Genomic DNA, 20,190 nt, shown 5'->3' on the forward strand with positions numbered 1-20,190 from the left:
GGAAAAAGCTTTACCACTTGATTCAGCTGACTATATACATGCTGCAGGGGAAGGAGTGCAGGCAGAGGCAGAGCGAAAGATTTTGATGTGTTTCGCCTAGACCCTGCTACCAGTCACTTGCTTAGGTTATCGCAGATTTCGACAGCAGCACATACAGGTGAAACTCAGAAAATTAGAATATCGTCGAAAAGTGCATTTATTTCAGTAATGCAACTTACTATTTTTCTTTTAATTTTTACAAATGCTTTCTTTTGGAAATTCCACAGTAATAAAACAAATAGTTACAATAAAAAAAAAAACATCGCTATTACATTCCATTAATTACATTCCATTTATAACTGACCCGTCTAACGACAAATACAGTGGTACCTCGGTTTACAAACACAATTTGTTCTGGAAGTCTGTACTTAACCTGAAGCATACTTAACCTGAAGCGAACTTTCCCATTGAAAGGAATGGAAAGTGGATTAATCTGTTCCAGACGGTCCGTGGAGTACTTAAACTGAAGCGTACTTAACCTGAAGCGAACTTTCCCATTGAAAGTAATGGAAAGTGGATTAATCAGTTCCAGACGGGTCCGCGGAGTACTCAACCTGAAGCGTACTTAACCCGAGGTATGAGTGTAATTGGTTCCGGAAGTCTGTACTTAACCTGAAGCGTACTTAACCTGAAGCGAACTTCCCCATTGAAAGTAATGGAAAGTGGATGAATCCGTTCCAGACAGGTCCGCGGAGTACTTAAACTGAAAATACTCAAACCGAGGTGGACTTAAACAGAGGTATGACTGTAATTACAATTACAACAAATAAAGGTTTGACATATCTTGCTTTGCATGTCATGCACCTCTATCTCATATAATGGTTTCACCTTTTAAGTTGCATTACTGAAATTAATGCACTTTTTGACGATATTCTAATTTTCCGAGTTTCACCTGTACACTTCCAACATCTGAAGCCAATGCGTTGTCCCCATTTGATCAAATGTTGTATGGAAAGTCCACCTATCATAAGAGAAGGTTGTCACTAGGATTGCAACCATAGGAGGGGGCCCAATATTTCAAACATCATTTCTCTGGCCTCTTTCCCCCCACTTCAGCATTCCTCCTTCATTCTTCTCTATTCCGTTTTTATTATGCAAGAAAGGGGGGGGATGGGGAGCGAAAATTCATATGGCAGCAAAAAAGGGGGGGAGGGGAAAGCAATTTTGACAAGGTGGGTCAAAACCCACCAGCAGATCACTGAAGCCTGCAATGAGTGATGCTTTGCAAGAAGCAGGCGACCCCTCGGCTTGCCGGCACGACTTCTGGAAAAGGACATGATTCTCCTGTTGGATCCTAGTAATAAAAGCAAAGCGAGAAGCACTTTTTCGCTTTTTAACTGGCACTTCAGTTCTTCAAAGGGTTTCCAGTGTCAGCCGCCTTCATCTTTCCATTAAAAAAAAGGAAGAGGAGGGAAAAACCCAACGCAGATCAAAGCTAAAAGCAACCTCCCCATCAAGAAACACTGAACCTAGGAATAGCCTCCCCTGCCAGCAGTGAAAATGGAATTTAACAGATGCAGTCCCCTGGTTTTTTGTTGTTGTTGTCTCTGTCTGGCCCTGCAGGACTGTCTCCAGGTCACACCTGCTCTCTCTGGGTCACATCCCTGACTGACTCTGCTTCTTTTGCATCTTCCCGGAGTGCTTTTGCTTTCGAAAGCGCCCTTGAACACTGATAATGTTTCTAGCTTGCCTGGACAGAGGGTAAAGAGAGATGCGAGAGCCTGTACAGAAACTAATCTACTGTACAAAGCCAAAGTTCAAAATTTTTGCTTCCCTTTTGCCTCTGGCCCTGCCCAGCACTGGTATGTGGCCCCTGGGAAATTGCCCAGAAGCCAATGTGGCCCTCGAGCTGGGAAAGACGTCCCTATCCCTGACCCAAGTGCTCAGACTAGGTGCTCTCGGTGGTTTCCTGTGGACTTCTGCCTACCTCTCGAGACCTGGATGTAAAAAGCAGGTTTGGGTAAACAAAGTCTGCTTCTTTGCCCAGTGCAATCTCCGAGCTGCCACTCAGAGCAGCTACAACCAAGCCAAGGAAAGGTTTAATGTTTTTTTGTCTGCTGCTGCTGCTGCTGGGAGAACACAAACCAATACACGGAAAGAGATCAGAGTGCCACTGGTCCCAGAGCTACTTCTCAAGGTTACACAGACAATTGTTGTACATTACCACACACATGAGCGGCCTCCGAGGCCAGCTGCGTTGCCAGGTCTCAGCTCCCCGGCAGAGTCATTAACAGCCCGCATTATGGCAAATAATATTTCCTTCCTTTACGATTATCGTATCATCAAAATTTCAGGGCCGCACCAGGCCGCTAATGGCTTCCTAAGAAGCATCAAATTTTAATCTCCTTCTTCCCTCCTCCTCCTCCTCCTCCAAAACCTGCTCACCCACAAACTACTCTCCTTCCTCAGCTGCTCACATAAGGCTGGAAACTAATGCACTGGCTAACCTTAAGTAAGAAGCAAAGCAGTCCGCCCCTCCAGATGCAGGAAGTAGAAGATGAGTTGCAGAGGTCACATACTGCCAAACAGAATGAAATGCATAACAGGGTATGATGGCCAGTTAATAGGGTTCATGTCTCTCGTCCCAACCTCTGGAACCGGTACTCAAGAGATACACTGCCTCTGAACATGGAAGTTTCATTTAGCTATCACAGTCAACAGACTGATCCATCAATAAGACCAATCCTCCTCCACGGGTCTGGCCTGAGATCATCACCATGTCATGTGCAGCGTTCAAAATTAGCCAGGCGCCAGGTGCGTTTCGTGACTGGCGCGGGTCCCATTGTGACCACACAGAGATCTCTGGATGCCAGGCTGGCGACTGGGGAAAGCAAAATGTCACTTAGAGAAGGATCTGAAATATTGTCATTGAAGCTTGATTATTATTATTATTATTATTCATTATTATACACTGGAACCTCGGTTTATGAACACCTCGGTTTACGAATTTTCAGTTTACGAACGCCACGGACCCATCTGGAACGGATTAATTCACTTTCCATTACTTTCAATGGGAAAGTTCGCTTCAGTTTATGAACGCTTCAGTTTATGAACAGACTTCCGGAACCTATTCCACCCATGCTTCGGTTAAGTACGCTTTAGGTTGAGTACTCCGCGGACCTGTCTGGAACGGATTAATCCACTTTCCATTACTTTCAATGGGAAAGTTCGCTTCAGTTTATGAACGCTTCAGTTTATGAACAGACTTCCGGAACCAATTGTGTTCATAAACCGAGGTACCACTGTATAAGGAAGCTTTATTCCATGTTAGGGTTGTCTCAAAGCCACAGTCCTCAAAGTAGGTTAGCATCCCTAAGGGAAGTCTTCTCTAACCTGGCGCTATCGAGATGAACTACAGCTCCCATCTCCCATGACCACTGGTCATGGTGGCTGAGGCTGATGGAGTCCAACAACATGTGGATGGCACCAGGCTGGGGAGGGATGCCCAATGAGATGTGGGCCATTCCTAGGGCCAAAACTGCATTAAGCAGCTCCTTCCTTGGGTGAGGACTTCCTTGGATTGGGCCCTGGATCTGGTGTTGGGAAAATGGAAGATGACGGGGATAAGAGTGATTTCTATTTACAGGTAGGTAACCGTGTTGGTCTGCCGTAGTCGAAACAAAACAAAAAGATTCCTTCCAGCAGCACCTTAGAGACCAACTAAGTTTGTCATTGGTATGAGCTTTTGTGTGCATGCACACTTCTTCAGATACACTGAAACAGAAGTCACCAGACCCTTATATATAGTGGGAGGGTGGGGAGGGGTATTACTTAGAAGGGTGGTGGGAATGGGTGATTGGCTGATAGGTGTGGTAAACCTGTTGACTGTGAACGACTGCAATTGGTCTTACAGGAAAAAGCAAGGGGTGAGATGGCTAAAAATAGCTTTATCCTATATACCATAATAATATGCAAGTGTCTCTGCGTCCAGTCCCTGTGTCCGCGCTACTGCGCATGTGCCCCACGGACACAGGGATTGGACACAGGGATCTCAGTCGCGTGCCCAGGACACTCTCATGCGGCGCCGGAGGCTGTGCTAGCAGGCCTCTCCCAGTGCTGGCCTCCATGGGCGCCTAGAGGATCCCCGCCCCCTCCCCCGCCCTGGCTTCGGCCCCGTGACAGCCATGGGCGCCCCCGGAGCCACCTTCGTCACCAGCCTCCGTTGTTCTGGCGAAGGAAGGAGGCGGAGGCGGCGACGGTAACAGCAGCAGCGGGAGCAGCCCGGCGGGAGCAGCCCGGCCCGAGCATGCCTCACCTTCCCTGGCCTCTGCCCGTCCTGAGCTCCTCGCCCTCAGGGGGCCTGCCTCCATGGGCGCCTAGAGGATGCGGAGCAGCGACAGAGGAGCCCGTGAGAGGAGCGGAGAGGCCGTGACCTTCCCTCCCTCTCTGCGCTCGGCCGCGGGGCACAACAGGAGAGCGAGTTTGTTTACTTGCGTTCTTGGCGCGCCCCGCGGCCGAGCGTGGAGAGAGAGGGAAGGCTGCGGCCCCGCTGCTCCTCTCACATATCTTCTAGCGCCCGTTTTCTAAACGGGCTGAATGACACTAGTCATGTATAATGAGATAAGAATCCAACGTCTCTATTAAGACCTTATTAGGTCTTAATCCATGGTTTCTCCATGGTTTAAAGTTTGGTAATAAGTTGTGATTCAGCAACTTCTCTTTCCAGCCTATTTCTGAAATTCTTTTGTAATAAGACAGCTACTTTGAGTCCTGGGAGATTGAAGTGTTCTCCTACTGGTTTCTCTGTCTTGTGATTCCTGATGTCAGATTCATGTCCATTTACCCTTTGGCGTAGGGTTTGGCCTGCTTCTATGATTTCTATGCAATGACTTTTTTTAAGCAGGGGAAGAGGAAACAGGAAATTCTGTTTGTGCTCACCCCCATATTTTGAAATACTTACTTGGTGCGAAGGAAATAAAGACAAGTCTATCGCAATGTGCCCTTTAATCGCCCAGCTTGCCCATCAGCTGGAGCCTGAGCCACTGAGGGCGCTCCAGCTGAGACCCACCCCTGAGCCTCAATGCCATCAGCTCCGTGACATATTATCCTCCTGATAAACATTGCATTCCACTGTGGATAATTAGCAATCGGCTTTAATCAATAAGTTATTTTTGCCCTGGGTAATTAATAATTACGTGGTGCGGCTCGCCTCTACAATAATTAAACTTTCAGTGTGCCTTCCCCGATTGGCATTCTGGCATGTATATAACAAGTGCGGGTAATCAAACTTCTTTTTTACTTCTACACAGGCGGAGCCATTAGGACAGTGGCTCTCTCGATTTGAGTATTTTTTTTGGTTTGGTTTCTCTTTCATTCTTCTTCTCCCCCCTCTGCTTCTCAAGCTCTTATCGACCTGGCTTTCTTTAGCTGAATCGATCATGCAACAAAAGACGGATGTCAGCTCAGATCTTCGTAGGAAGATGCCAAGCTATTGTACCCCCGCTCAGCTTCCAAAACACAGACCCATAAGCTTCTGAGAAGAGCTCCCCCAACTGGAACCTGCCGATACAAATCAGACAAAGGGAAAACAGCAGAACCGGCAATACAGGATAGTGTGGTGTATTGACTTGATGCGACTTTTCCTTATCATGAGGAAAAGCTATACTTTTACAACTTTAGTAGTATATATTAGTAGCAGTATACATTAGTGAAGTGATGTTGCATTCATGCCCGACTTGCAAGCTTCTCACAGGCATCTGATTTGCCAAGGATGCTGGGCAAGACAGGCCTGATCCAGCAGCCTCTTCCTCTGTTTATACATTCTCATACAACAGAGCTTCCCAAACTTGGGTCGCCAGCTGTTTTTGGACTACAATTCCCATCATCCCCGACCACTGATCCTGCTAGCTAGGGATGATGGGAGTTGTAGTAGTCCAAAAACAGCTGGAGACCCAAGTTTGGGAAACCCTGTAATACAACATGCTTACATTTAGTCAACATTCGTGGTTATATAAAGCACCACATCCATGGACTGTTCTTTCCAACGTCTTACCTCCACACCCCAAACACACAATCAAAAAGAGACATGGGTTGGATCACATCGTTGCGTGTATTTTCCTCGAGCTCCTAGTAGGCGTATTCATGGACTTCCAATTGCAGAGGCGACCGCACAAAAGAGATAAGTGTAGGGAGTTTAAAAGGTGGCCAGAGTTCGACTCAGAAATGCAAACTTCTGAACTTAGCCATTTCATTAGCTGGATAAACAAGTGGTTTTAAGAACCGGCTACCCTCAAATCAAAATATCAAGTATAATTTGAGGTTTCCAGAACTACAGGCATGAGATAGGAGATTTGCCTTATTTCTCAGGTTATTTAAAGGGGGGGCAATGTCAATGCCAGTTTAAGTTTGCAATACGAACTGTTCATCAGAGGGCTATTTTACATATTACACCACACACAGGCAAATGTGGGTTTGTTGCGAAGCGCACATTCCACAAGGAGCTGTGGCCAATCGCAGCTCCCTGTTAAGTGTCACTGAATGAAATACATGTATGTTGCAGCCACATGTATTATCATTATTTATTAACTAAGTACCTCTCTCACACGCAAAATTTGTGTGGGTCTTGAAAATGTACATCTCACGTGTCAAAGGCCACCACCACCACCACACACACACAAAAGTGTGTAACATGGCACTTAATTTATATTTCCTGTGAAACTGACAGACCTAGTGGACACATGGTCCAGAATGCAGTGGTGAAGTGGATAAATTAACAAGTTTATGGAGAAGAGGAAGAGATAAAAATGTCCAAAGCAAGGCTTGAGCAAGATGTGAACAAAATGATCACATTCAGCTTTGGGATGATGGATGGGGAGCAAAGCAACATTTCTCAACTACATACAGGGCCATTACAAAGAGCAGCTGTCTCCATGGCCACCAATGGGCCTGTATCCTAAACTCACAGAATTGAATGGAATTGTTATAGCGAAACCCTGAGATTATAGTTAGGGAGAAATGTGTTCTTGAAGAACAGGATGTACAAAAACAAAACAAAACCAAGCTTTTGGGGAAAGTTATCGACTTTAATTATTCTGTCCACGGAACTTAGTACGTGACCTTCCTTCGTTACAATAACAATGTAAACATAAAACGACCGGCAGCGTCACCACCTCTGCCTGCAGCCCATCCAAAAATGTTTAGCAGAATTCCACGTGGCAACCAGAAGAAGATGGAACAGGGAAGCAAGCAACTTACTCCAAAATGATCCCAGATTTAATCACCCCCACCTGGCTGTGCACAGATAGCACAAATTAGCTGTTTGGGGAGGAGAAAGAATTGATCAGCACTGTTGCATGTTTTCCGACTAACCATACAGGTGGATTCAGTCAGGAACCACAAACAAAACACCCGCTTGCATATATAGCTCCGCAACCATGAATGGGTAAGTGCACAGAACTTAACTAGCTGGATTGGAGATGGCTTCTTTGGATGCTATAGTCCTAGCTCCTCAGTGAGGGCACTACAGTACAGAAATGCGTGGCCGGCCTTATACAGTGGTACCTTGGGTTACAGACGCTTCAGGTTACAGGCGCTTCGGGTTACAAACTCCGCTAGCCAGGAAGTAGCTGCTCCAGGTTGAGAACTTTGCACCAGGATAAGAACGAAAATTGTGTACCAGCAGCACAGCAGCAGCAAGAGGCCCCATTAGCAAAAGCACGCCTCTCAGGTTAAGAACGGTTTCAGGTTAAGAATGGACAAATTAAGTTCTTAACCCGAGGTACCACTGTATCCAGAAGAGGGGCTGGTGTGTGGACATTGATAGTAACACAAGGAGTGGATATTGCTTCCAAAACACTAATTTTTACATCTGCTTTGAGAATATAAGGGCCCAACAATGCATTATGAGAAATGCCTAGCTTCTGCCAGCTCACAACTCCCTCTTGCTTCCTGGTAAGAAAGCCGAGTGCAGCCTTGCATGGAAGTCCACAAAGACTACCAACCAAAAACATTTTGCTGCTCCTTCTGAACCACAATTGATGGCATACTAAAGTTCAAGGTGGTGGCAGATACAGTATTCAGTTCTATTCTGGTTCAGAGAAACAACCCTGGCTGATTGCCTGGCGACTGGCTATTTACAATCCTGGTCCAGTAAAGGAAATGCATGATTAAGGTGACCTCTTTGCATTCAGTATTCCCTTTATCATTGCAAACAGCAGCCAATAAACACCAGACTTGTTATTATATCACCTGTTTTGCTAAATGCATGGGCCATGGGGAAAGACATAGGTTGACTGCGGTGCCTTATAATGTCTAGTTTGCAATCCCATACAATGAGGTCAATTAAATTTTCTCCCAGGTAAGTGTGTCTAGTAGGGTGAGTCAATGCCGTGCTCTCCAAATATTACTGGACATCAAACTTCCTTCAGCACCAGCCAGTAATATCCAATGATCAGAGTTGAGTGAAGTAGTACCAAGTTGGCTATAACTGGTGTATAGGATTGCACCATGTGTCTCCAAATAATTCAAGAATCTAATAGCAAAAGTACAATATTTTAGACCACATTTTTTTTTAATTAGGTTATCCTTACTACTGTCTCCTTTTTTGCCCATCTCTTCTGCATATTTTAAGAGTGTGTTTTTTTAAAAAAAAATATATACAGGAACCAGACCATGAAATGGTACTGCATTACAGTTACAAAACCCGATTCATTCAACAGTCAACAAGAAATTCAAGTGGAGCACCTTGTGCTAATTCTCCTTCCCTTGGCCGACACACACACACAATATATATTTCAGTGAAACACACACTACAGTTTTTTAAACAAAGACGACAGAGGCGTGAGTTTACGAAATAAATTGGAAAAAGTTCATAACGCAGGCCGTAATAGCTTCTGATGCCTGAGAGCAAACACAATGCAAGAGAGCCCAGGAGACAGAAACTCAGAGACAAGGAGAAGAGGAACTCGGCGAGCGCAAGTGAATAAATCAAAGAGACCGTCACAGTTTCTGACACAGGGGCCCTTCTGGATAATATACTGCGAGTTTATCTGTTATGTTCTGGACTTAATTACTGAGAAATTATAGGCTAGGTGCAAAGAAGAGGCAGCATTAAGAGCCAGGGGCACTGAGAAGGCTTTGGCTTCGTCAGCTGCTGAAAACAATGGCTATAAATTCAGAGGAGAGAGAGAGAGAGAGAGAGAATACATTGTGGTATGCACCTTGGATGTTAGGTACCCAAAGGAAAGAGTCACAGGCTCCTCCACAATCACAAATGCTGCCTTCACTGCCTGGGCAATGTTTCCAAAGACATAATGCCACCCCTGGAGCAAAGGGACAGGTGCTAAGGGTCAGGCTAGAAACCTTCCTGACTTCAATGCAGGAATATGTGAACCATTATCCCATGCCAGGGGGAGTTACTCCCCATCCTGGAATGGACCCACTGGCACCCCAATGTTTTAAGAGGGTTTCTGGCACCGATAATGAGGCACTCATTGGCCACAGTGCTGATAATGCCAAGGTTGCAGGTTCGATCCCCATATGGGACAGGCTGCATGTTCCTGCATTGCTGACTAGATGATCCTCTATGATTCTACGTCACTGGAACAGGACTAGGTTCCCACATTTGCCACTGAACTGTGCTGTGACTTTGGATGCGGTTTTATTTTCACCTCTAGCTAGTCTCTCTCACACATTTAGCCTGCCAAGCCCTTTCAAGGCAAGGCTACCTTTCACTCTGTGCATCTGTGCAGCAAACACACGTGGGACAAAAACGGTTTTGACCTCAACATCAGCATCACTAAATGTGGCTGCAATTCTTGATATCCCTTGAACAGCCTTTCTCTGCAACCTAGAGGGAGCAGCATACACAGCTACTGGGCAAAGAACTGCTCCTCCTCTTGCAGATTTGGTGTGCCTCCTGAAGATTTTGTTAAGCTTTCTACCAAACTGGCACTATGTGTGCCTAAATGGCACGACTAGACATTTGCTAATGTAAATCATCACATGGCTCCCACGTCCTCAGACCTGGAAAGAGTTCCTCAGCCCTGGTCCCTAAGGATCTTTCCCAAGCAAACAGTATGCTCTACCACTAACCTACGATCCCTCTCTGTAGATGTCACAGAGCCTGCTGGTCAGTAATCACACAGTTCAAACTTGGAGTTAACTCTTTATTAGCAAAAGCACGATCTCCACATACTTGGCAGACAGTCAAGCCTAAGGAGCACAGCGGCTCATTCCTGGTGGTTTTGCTCCATGAAAAACCAGTTGCTGAGATTGAAAGTCCCTGCCTCCCCACAGCCATCTAAGTCCCCTCCTCTCCAGGGCTTTTTCCAAGCAATCGGAGACTACGTCTGTGTATCGCCAACCTCTCTTCATGCCTCTCTTGATTCTGGGGGAAAGAGGGGAGGGAAGCTTGTCGCAGCCCAAGACTCTTAATTAGCCTGACTCATCTCTGCCTTCTCCCATTTGACAGCACTTTCCCAGCTCACTAAGCTCTGTTAACCCTTCAGCTTTTGACACATCCTCTTCCCAGTCTTTTCTTCTCCCTCTTGACCACCCATCATTGTCCCGCTACCACTCCCCAGGCTCTGAGCCTTCTTCCCTTAGTGGTTCCCCAACTTCTTCCTCCCACCATTCCTCTGTGTCCAGCCAGTCCTGACAGTAGGCCAGTGTGCACTTCTCGGAAAGCAATGTATTACAAATGACCACACCCACACGTGCATTTCGTTTAGGCCTTGCAACAGGAAACGTAAGAAGCTGCCTTACATCAGGTCAGACTATATTTCCCATCTTCCCAATCAGGGTGGATTTGATTTAAATCAAACTGATTTAAATCACGATTTAAATCACTAGTCAGTAAGGCTTGATTTAAATCATAGTTTTCTACATAAAGACCAATTCTTGCTGGTATAACTTTAATATGCAAGTAGATGAAGATTTTTAGAATAACAACTTTTCATATTAGTTTTTTTATCCCCAGTTTAATAGGTTAATCATTCATATTTGGACAACTTTACTGTTGTACTTAGGAAGGAGAAAAATAATCATTACCTTAACAATAACAATTTAAATAGATTTATTCAACTGAAACAATAACATTACAGCATATGTTGTTTGCTTAAACAAACATCCATGTTTGTTAACTAATTTGGCTAAACAAAAACAAAATATATATATTTTAAGAAACTTAGACTGTCAGCCCAGCCTACACATGAAAAACTTAAATACTGTCTACTCCAAACAATCTGAAAAATATTGTTTCTATTCTGTTCAGTGAACTTCTTGAAACTTAGCACTGAAGGGGTTGTTTCTGTATTCATAGGTTTGTAGAACAATAGGATTAAGGTCTTTTTCTCAACTCTGTTCATGTTATAACATTTTTGCTGTGAAGAAGAGGCATGTGATCTCTGTTGAGTCAAATTCAGTTTTGAGAACTGCAAAAGTAAACCAAGCATCTGTGATAATATCTTGTAGGCAGAGAAACTGCCCAATAATCTTACAAAAACCTCTGGAAGAGCATGACATTGTGAATGGATTAATGGCATTTATTTACCCCAAAAATTAAACATACACAACCTTATTCTACATAATTAAAAAACCAATCTTTATTTCATGATGGAATAACCTTTGGATGGTAATATATTTTCCTCAAAAAGCATTTTATTTAAAAAAATCCAATTTAAATCAAAAAAATCGATTTAATTCAAAAAAAATCCGATTTTTTTTATTATTTAAAAAAAATCATTGATTTTTATCCACCCTGTTCCCAATGCCGTCTACTCAGACAGCAGCTCCCCAGGGTCTCAGGCAGAAAAGGGTCTTCTCCCATCATCTGCTTCCTGACCCTTTACAAACTGGAGATTTAGGGTTCCCAACTGACCAGAAAAACACGGGCCAAACTTACACTGCGCTCCTGTGAATTTTCTTTAGGTCAACTGGCTGTTGAGTCAGCAAGTCAAGCTTCCCATGACATAAGCATTGCAACCTGCCAATGACTGCAGCTCATAGGAGTAGAACTCACACATATACACGTACAGTACACACATATGCATACACATACATATACACATACACACTGACAACCCTATTGTCAGTGGCGTTATCCACCTATTGAAGTTAGCTGTTAAGACTGACCTTATTTTAGTTCCTGCTTTGGCACAAAGTGCCCCAGACTTTCAAAGGCAAGAATGGATGAGCATCACTAGGCATTTTGACAACTGCACATGATCCCTAGGGGTCACCGGGGAATGGGGCGGCGAAGAAATGCAGAAGATCTAGAACCTGCCCACCGTACTCATGCTTGCACAATGTATCAAGTAGCGGTTAAATAAATTTGGGTAATTTTTTTAAAAAAAATATTGCATTCAGCCCACAGTAATCATGGAAGATGCCAATACCACAAGCCTAATGTGTGGTATTAAGAAACCCTTTTGCATCCCCAAAGTCTACTATAAAAAGAAAGCACTTTCCCCTTCTTCCTTGGCATCATCACACATCCCTCCTCTTGCCCTTTCAGGTAGTTTAGAGTTTCCAAGAACCTACGTTGGCTAGTGCATCCAGATCAATGCTCTCTGCCTAAAGAAGGAGTCTATTTATGTATCACGTTCAGATAACAGAAGTGGCTGAAAATAGTCTGCACAGCACATAAGCATCCCGGAGGCAATTAGCTTATCGCATGGTCCTGCGCTGGCTTGTGGCACTCACAGACCATGGCCTGTCATGAATAGGTACTCGCCAATTACCTTTTTTTTCTAATGGCAAACTTTTCATTTGATTCATGTTAAAAGGGTTTTGCATAGCTAGGTTCCAACAGCTCTGCAGAGAGGGGAAACTGGACGGGAGGAAGCTGAGAATAGTGGATGGGGAGGGAACATTAAGATTTCAGCAACTGGTGGCTGAAGCAAACCAACCAAGTCCCAGAAGCTAGCAAGTGTGTTTAGCTGAAAAGAGGGCAAACATCTAAGTGCATTGATTTGAGGGAATAAATACAGTGGGTTTTTTTGTTTTTTGTTTGCCTCTTCCACCCAGAGATGATTACACAGCATCCTATCTGCAAATCCGACCAGCCCATTATACGCATTTAGAGTCCTGCCACTCTTCTCCTGATCCACACAGCCAGGTGTGGGGTTTTTTGTTTTTGTTCAGGAGCAGAAGCACAGGGAAGCAGTTATGTGCCCTTTGCATTAGCTTCCTCAACACATCCTTTTGCTGCGGATGCTCTCCATTATGAGCAAGGCTTTGCCACCACCCGCCTGCCAGCCTCGGGAGAAAATAAATCAAGTTGGACCCTGGAACTGCCGCCCATCTCGCCCCCACTTCCTTTCCCTTGGCAGCCCCAAGGAGCTATCGCCAGCCTCCATGGGTTCAGCCAGCCATTGCCTCCTGCCTCTTGACCATAAATCTCTCCTGGCTGGTATTGTTATCTTGACAGGTCAAGAGATAGAAAATGAGGCGAGAGGAAGGTGCCTGGGTGAGATATTATACAGGCGGGCTGTAAAACCTGCGCCAGGCATTTAAAGCGGCCGTTTGGATAACTAACCAAATATTGGATCAGCCCAAGGATGGAGGAGGGAAAAGGGGAGTTTGGGAAGCTTCTGAAACTTTTTCAAGAGCCCTAAGTATGTGGTAAAAGAAAAAGGAAAAAAGAAGGGGAAGGAAAGGAGAGAAAATGAACAGCTACAGGCAACAGGTAGCTCAATGTATTCTAGGACAACTGATTGAATTCTCCAGACCACAACAAAACACCTCCCCAAACAGCCCTAGTGTTTAATCCCCTCTGCAACTTTTCCTTGTTGCTATTGGTCTCTATCATTCGCTTTCTTCTTCTTTGCAAATCACCGAAAACCCGTCTGCTTTCTTTCATCAACGCCCTCCCCCCATCTGTGAACCAGGGCGTTCAATTTTTTATTTTTGGACAAATTGGTGCTTTTATAACAAGGCAGAACGAGAAGAACGGCTGATAAGACAACCCAGCTTTTCCTAGGTTGCAGGAGAATTAACCCTTTCCTGAGGCATGGGAAAAGAATGGCATGTGGCGGCCATTGTCTTAAATCAGTCCCTCATTCTGCCCGCCGCCCCCCCCCGTCCCCCCGCCTCAGTTGGAATGCCAGGCGCGCGGGAATTTCGCTACGCCGGGCTGCTCTGGCCAATGAAGTCACACACATCAAACGAGGCTGGACGTGAAATGGCGGAGGGGCGGGGGAGCTGAGAGGAGAGAATGAGGCGCTTTGGCGCCGGGACGACGCCGACGACACTTGACGGCTGCCCTACGGTCCCCGCTTCGCCTCTGCGCGCTTTGAAAAGCCTGCCCACCTGTAAGCAGCTTTGGAGAGAGGGAGAGGGAGAGAGAGGCCCTTATCGCGAGACAACAGGCTGTGCAAGAAAAGAGGTCACCCTCTCCATCCAAGCCTTTAAAAAATAAAAGGCTGGCGCGCGAGAGGGAGCCTGGCGAAGTCGCCGTGCGGTGGCATTGCTATTATTTCCTCAGAGTCGCCGCACAATTCATTTCCCCCCTCAGCTTGAGCGAAGGATTATTCTGGGGGGAAAAACACCCAAGGCAGTATTTTCTTTTGTGGTGACAGAGAGAGGGTGAGGGAGGGAAGGAGCTCTCTCTCCTTCTCTTTCTTTTCTTTTAGGTCTGCCCCACGTGTTGCATTCTTCTCCCCCGGAAGTTCTCTGGGTATCCCAGGCAGCCTGCTTTGCACTGGGCTGTGCACGCCACACACAGAGAAAGGGAGACACACGCAGCCCTCTCCAAGGAACATTCAAGCCTTTTGGCTGCGCGAAGGGGAAGCCGGGTTCACCGGCGGCCAGCCCGCGCTTTGAGAGGGGCCGGCGGTGCTTTGGGGAAACCTCGCCCCGCAGGCTTCTTCCTGGGCGCGCAACCCAGACGGGCGTGCATTCTGATCCTTTGCATTTTTAAAAGAAACGAGTGCACTCGAAGGCAAGCCCCACCGGACTTTCTTGGGGCTGAGAGCTCTTTCTTTCCCACTTGCTAGGGATCGAGCCCCACTTCTTAAATGAACATGCTTAGGATCGAATTCGGATCGAGCTGTGAATTCCGCCGCCGCCCCCAGCAGAGAAAATACAGAAAGTGCCCTTCAACAGGAGGCCCTCCTCCTTTCCCCCCTCCTCTTTAAAGCCTTTCTTTTTATCTCCCTCAAATCTCCAGCGCCTGCCTGCCTCTCCTCGTCTCCGTCTCCCTCCTTCCCACTCCGCTTTGATCTCTTGATTACTTTTGAATAGGCATTTCAGTCCCGCAAACCGACCAGACGTAAACTTCTCCACAGCCGTGTCTCCCGGCATCCACAACAAAACAACCTCTCCCCCCCCCCCGCCGTCAACCTCCTCCTGACTAACCAAAGCACAGATCGGACCGAACTGAAGAAAAGTCTCCATCGCCCAACTAAGAAAAAAAAGCCGAAGATTTTCCCCCCCTTCTCTCTGCCAATCTCTTACCCCCCGTCGCCCCTTCCCATTTAACAGGCTCTCCTTATCCTATGGCTGAGTTGATCCAACTCCCATCAGGCAAAAAAAGTCATGCACTTAACACGAAGTGCGGGTCTTGAACATCCCTGCCTTGCTCTCCAGCAGCTAAAGGTATCCAGCAGCTACTAGGAGCTAAATATCCAGATTTTGCCGCGCGCCCCTATATCTCCATTGCACCGTCCAGCGCGCCCCCTCCCAAACCACATATGCAAGCCATTGAAGGCGGGCAGGGGGCTTCGTAAGCAACCCCCTCCTCGATTTACCTTGGGCTGTGGCTGCAGGGCTGCCCAGAAGCACGACGATCGCGCAGCACATTATCTCCCAGCGTTTGTCAATCCCAGCCATGGTTACCAGAGAAGCTTTGCAAGGAAGAGAACTTCTGCTGGAGCGTTTTTTTGTTCTGTATCTAGATTAGTATCCCTTATGCCTGCTGCCGGATCCCAGGAAGAACCGCTCAGGGAAGAGGGGATTCCCTCTGCTCTTCTTCCGTTTTTATAACGATCTTCTCGGCCAGACCTTAGAGAATGCCACTTCGTCCTCCAGGGCGCATTGAAAAAGCAAACAGGGAGGCAGCAATTATATCCAATTGAAACATCCCGCCCTAGGATCAACTCTTTTTAAAAAAGAAAAAAGTCTACGGGGGAACGGGGAATTGTGAAGTCCGCTGCAACACAGCCACCATCTCCATCCTCCAGGGGGTTCGGCGGGCGAGGAAGCACAGAGAGAGTTTTGCAGGCAAGGCGCCCACTGGCTGTTGCAAATTCTTGCCCTCCTCTGCCGGGGTCGTAGCAGCAACAGCAGCACGGAAGGAGCGGACGGCGCTCGGCTCCCTGGGTCTCCTGGAAGCTCAACAGGGTGGGGGGGGGAGGAGGAGGACGAAACCTTTACGGGGGGAGAAGAGATGGGGGGGGGAGGTTTCCAGGAACTGCTCCGAGCTTCTCAAAACGTTACTTCAAGGCTACGGGGATCGATCCCTGCAAAGGCAACGATCGACTCGTGGAGTCACGAGAAGAAAGGGGGAGGGATCGACTCAGACACGCAAAATCCCAGACGGCGCGAAGTTTTCTCGGTAGGCACGACGGCGGGCTTCAAGGCGGGGGAAAAGTTTCGTGGAGGGGGGGATCCGGACTGCGGTGGGGGACAGGGGTTCTCCCCTCCCCGATTTCCCCCCGCTCAGCTCTCCAGGCGAGCGGTCTTCTTCTCCATGGCCGGAGGCAGCGGCTTGCGTCTCTCTCTGTCTCCTGAACGTGTCCGCTTCCCACAGCACCCCCACCCACCCACCCCAAGCGCCGGCTTGAAATACGGAAGGCGAACTGGCGGCGACGGGTCTCCAAGGGCAGCCGCGGCGCTCCTCTCTTGCAGGAGCAAGCCGGCTCCTCCAGCGGTTCCGCTACTGCTGCTGCTGCTGCCGCCCTCCCGCTCCTCGGCTCGGCAGCAGCGGAGTGAGCCAAAGATCTGGCAGCAGTAGAGCCGCCAGCAGCGGTAGCGGCGGCGGCGGCGGCAGCCTCAGCCCGGGGTAGGCGGAGAAAGAGAGAGGCCGGCAGCGCCACCTGGTGACCGACGCCGGCTCCGAGAGCGCCCGGTGCGCGCCAGGCAGGACTGGTTGGCGTCTGGCCGAGCGCTGCTCAACAGGGCGGCGTTTAAGGCTGGGCACGAAAAGCCTCCGCTCTGCGCGAACCGGAGGCCACAGCCTTTCTTTCCTCCGCCTTGGGGGATCAGAGAAGCCCCCTCTGAAAAGACCCAGGTGCGGGCGCAACTTCTGTGCGCTGGAAGAGCGCGATCCTCAGAAGGATGCGCTCAGAAGATGCGCTGTGCCGGCATCCCTGCCTTGGGGGGGGGGGTTAAGGTTTTGTTTTGTTTTTGTTTTAACACGGATAACAAAATTGTTTTGTTGTTTTAACACGGAGAAAATAATTCCAGATTTACTGTCTTTTGTAGACACCCCTCTCTGTGTCTCTCCCTGCCCCACCCCCTCCTCCCCCAGTTTTGCAAAATGGGTCCAGAAACTCTTCCAGGGGAACAGCTGTTGCAAATGTTTTACACGTCTTTTACAACATGGACCTTGGGTGTGCAGTTAAGTACTGGAATCACTAGCCCTCATAACTGGAGACAGGGGTGCCAACTTGAATAAAACATTGCCGGGCCCACGTAAGATGTACACACACATCATTTGAATTGCAATGCCCATCACCTGGGGGGCAACCTTCTCAAATGTTTTATTAGGGGGGGGGTGAAGGGACACTGGTGGCGCTGTGGTCTAAACCACTGAGCCTCTTGGGCTTGCCGATCAGAAGGTCAGCAGTTCGAATCCCCACAACAGGGTGACCTCCTGTTGCTCGGTCCCTGCTCCTGCCAACCTAGCAGTTCAAAAGCACATCAAAGTGCAAGTAGATAAATAGGTAGCACTCCGGCGGGAAGGTAAACAGTGTTTCCATGTGCTGCTCTGGTTTCGGTGTTCCGTTGCAGCAGGAGCGGCTTAGTCATGCTGGCCACACGACCTGGAAAAACTGTCTGCGGACAAACACCGGTTCCTTTGGCGTGTAAAGCGAGATGAGCACCACAACCCCAGAGTCGTTCATGACTGGACTTAACTGTCAGGGGTCCTTTATGTTGAATAGTGGGAAAGATGGATGAAGACACAGCTCTTAAAACAACCAGCTCTTTATTTCAGCTCTGAGTCCTGGAGTGAACAGTAGCTTAGCTTATATAGTACTCAGTAACTTGCAACAGTAACAAACTTCCCCTAGCTACCCAATCCGTGAACACCACTCTCAATCCTTCATTTGCATGTCGTGGACCTGAGTGAGAACTGCAGCCACAGTGGTCAGAATGAGTACTGCAGTTAACTTAATACATAACACCTTACCTTTTTAAAGGGACCTCAGCCCCTAGGAGTTGGCTTCTATGCTCTCGGAGGGATGTTGAGGGACCTGACCTTTGCCTGGCGGCCTGGCCTCAAAAGAAACGGCAAAGCAAACATCATTGTCTGCATATCTTTTTACAGCAGGCAGGGAGAGGAACCTGTGGCCCTCCAGATATCTTGGACTCCAGCTGCTGGCTTCCCTGCTCACTGTCCATCCAGGGAGTTGGAGTCACAGGAGCATGGGGCACTTCTAGTGAGTCAGGCCGTTGAGCTTACAGCCCTTCCTTCAGATTAAATGAGAGTGAAACTGTCCTTAAGGGCATAGGAAGCTGCATTATGTCAAGTCAGACCAAAATCCCAGCCGTGGCTCTCTTAGGTTTCAGGGACATCTGAAGATACTGCAGGTTCAACCTGGGACCTTCTGCATGCAAGCAAATGCTATAGCCCAGGGCTACAGGCTTCCCTTCCCTGGCACAAAGGAAAGCTATTTGCAGAGTCAACCTACTTAAATCAGAACATGGAAAATCTACTCATCCCTAATGTGTGTGTGTGTGTGTTTTTTTTTTAATTACTTAAGAGTGAAAAATACAGTTAAAGCAGCATGGAGGTTATTTAAAACAATGGTATAAATAGACTTTTTTTTTTAACGATCTCTCTATCCAGTTCTGGTTGTTGTTTTTTGTTTGTTTTTTGTTTGAGAAAAGAGGTGCCAGAACTCACCAAGAACGCCTTCCTTGTTCTCTTATAATAACAATGTCGCCCACCTGGGAGGTGCTGGAACAGAGTTCTTGTGAGTTCTGGCTGGGAAAATTCCCTGTCTCTATTATTGCTCAAAAACCCTACAAGCGTAGCCCCCAAAATGCCAACCACTGGCGGAGCTTCATGCTCCGGCACCAGGGGCGAGGGCGGGGCTGGCGTGCATTCTGGGGGTGTGGCACGCTGCCCGTGAGGGGCACGGCACGCATTTTGGGGGTGGGGCGCTCAGCGTGGGCGGGGGGACAGCCAGCATGGCACCCTCAGGATCGCGCTGCCCGGTGCGGAGCGCCCCCATCGCCCCTCCCTTCCTACGCCCCTGATGCCAACATGGGGGGGGGAACCAAAGTCATAAAATCAAAGTAAATTCCTTTCAAAACTGAAAGTTTTGCCTAGGTAAAGAGCATAGCACAAACTTGGATAAATTATATGCAAGGCTACAATCAGGGAGGCTTTTGAAGAACAAATTGCTATATATATGTATTGCACCTCATCATACAAAAATTCTTTAAATACATCAGGGGCAGGAAGCCAGCCAGACAGGCAGTGAGCTCCTAGATGACAAAGACGTAACAGGAGCACTCAGGGAAGACAGGGAAATTGCTAAGGCATGTCAATGAATTCTTTACATCTGTCTTTACTGCAGAAGATGTTGGGTGAGATATCTACACCTGAACTTATTTTTTTTCCCAAGGCAATAAATCAGAACAGCGTCAAAGAAAAACGACAAAGTATTTTTAGAACTAATCTGCAAGCTAAATCGTAAGAAATCGCCAGGGCCAGATGGCACATTCCCCTGAAAGTTCTTAACTCAAATAGGAAACAGCAAAGTTATATATTATAAGTTAATCAAATCTACTCATAAACTACAAGACTGTAAGGTCTTCGAACACTCTCCTCTTTTTAGGGGGGGGGGTCCAAGAGAGAGAGTTTGGGCAGGTGTGTTTTGTGATGCAGAAATGGACCCACCAATTTCTTCTATTATGCAATAATCAAAAATAAAAGAGCTCTGGCCTCTTTTACACTTCTGGTTACACTTCCTTTCTCTGCCACGGACAGTTGTTTCTTCTTCTTCTTCTTCTTCTTCTTCTTCTTCTTCTTCTTCTTCT

At 47.3% G+C, this 20,190-nt stretch overlaps 1 protein-coding gene across 9 annotated transcripts in view; it reads right to left on the reverse strand.

The window, feature by feature from the left end:
* The window catches only part of SDK2 (sidekick cell adhesion molecule 2), a 316,878-nt gene extending 300,923 nt beyond the window's left edge, over window positions 1–15,955 (reverse strand). For all 9 annotated transcript variants that reach the window (XM_088661446.1, XM_060271955.2, XM_088661448.1 and 6 more), the window contains exon 1: window positions 15,729–15,955. In XM_088661446.1, coding sequence (XP_088517572.1) covers window positions 15,729–15,810 — 82 coding nt within the window. In that variant the 5' untranslated portion in view covers window positions 15,811–15,955. The remainder of the gene's footprint in view (window positions 1–15,728) is intronic.
* Window positions 15,956–20,190: the final 4,235 nt, after the last annotated feature.

The sequence above is a fragment of the Zootoca vivipara genome, chromosome 2 (genome assembly GCF_965207765.1).
Source record: "Zootoca vivipara chromosome 2, rZooViv2.hap1.1, whole genome shotgun sequence".
NCBI lineage: Eukaryota > Metazoa > Chordata > Lepidosauria > Squamata > Lacertidae > Zootoca > Zootoca vivipara.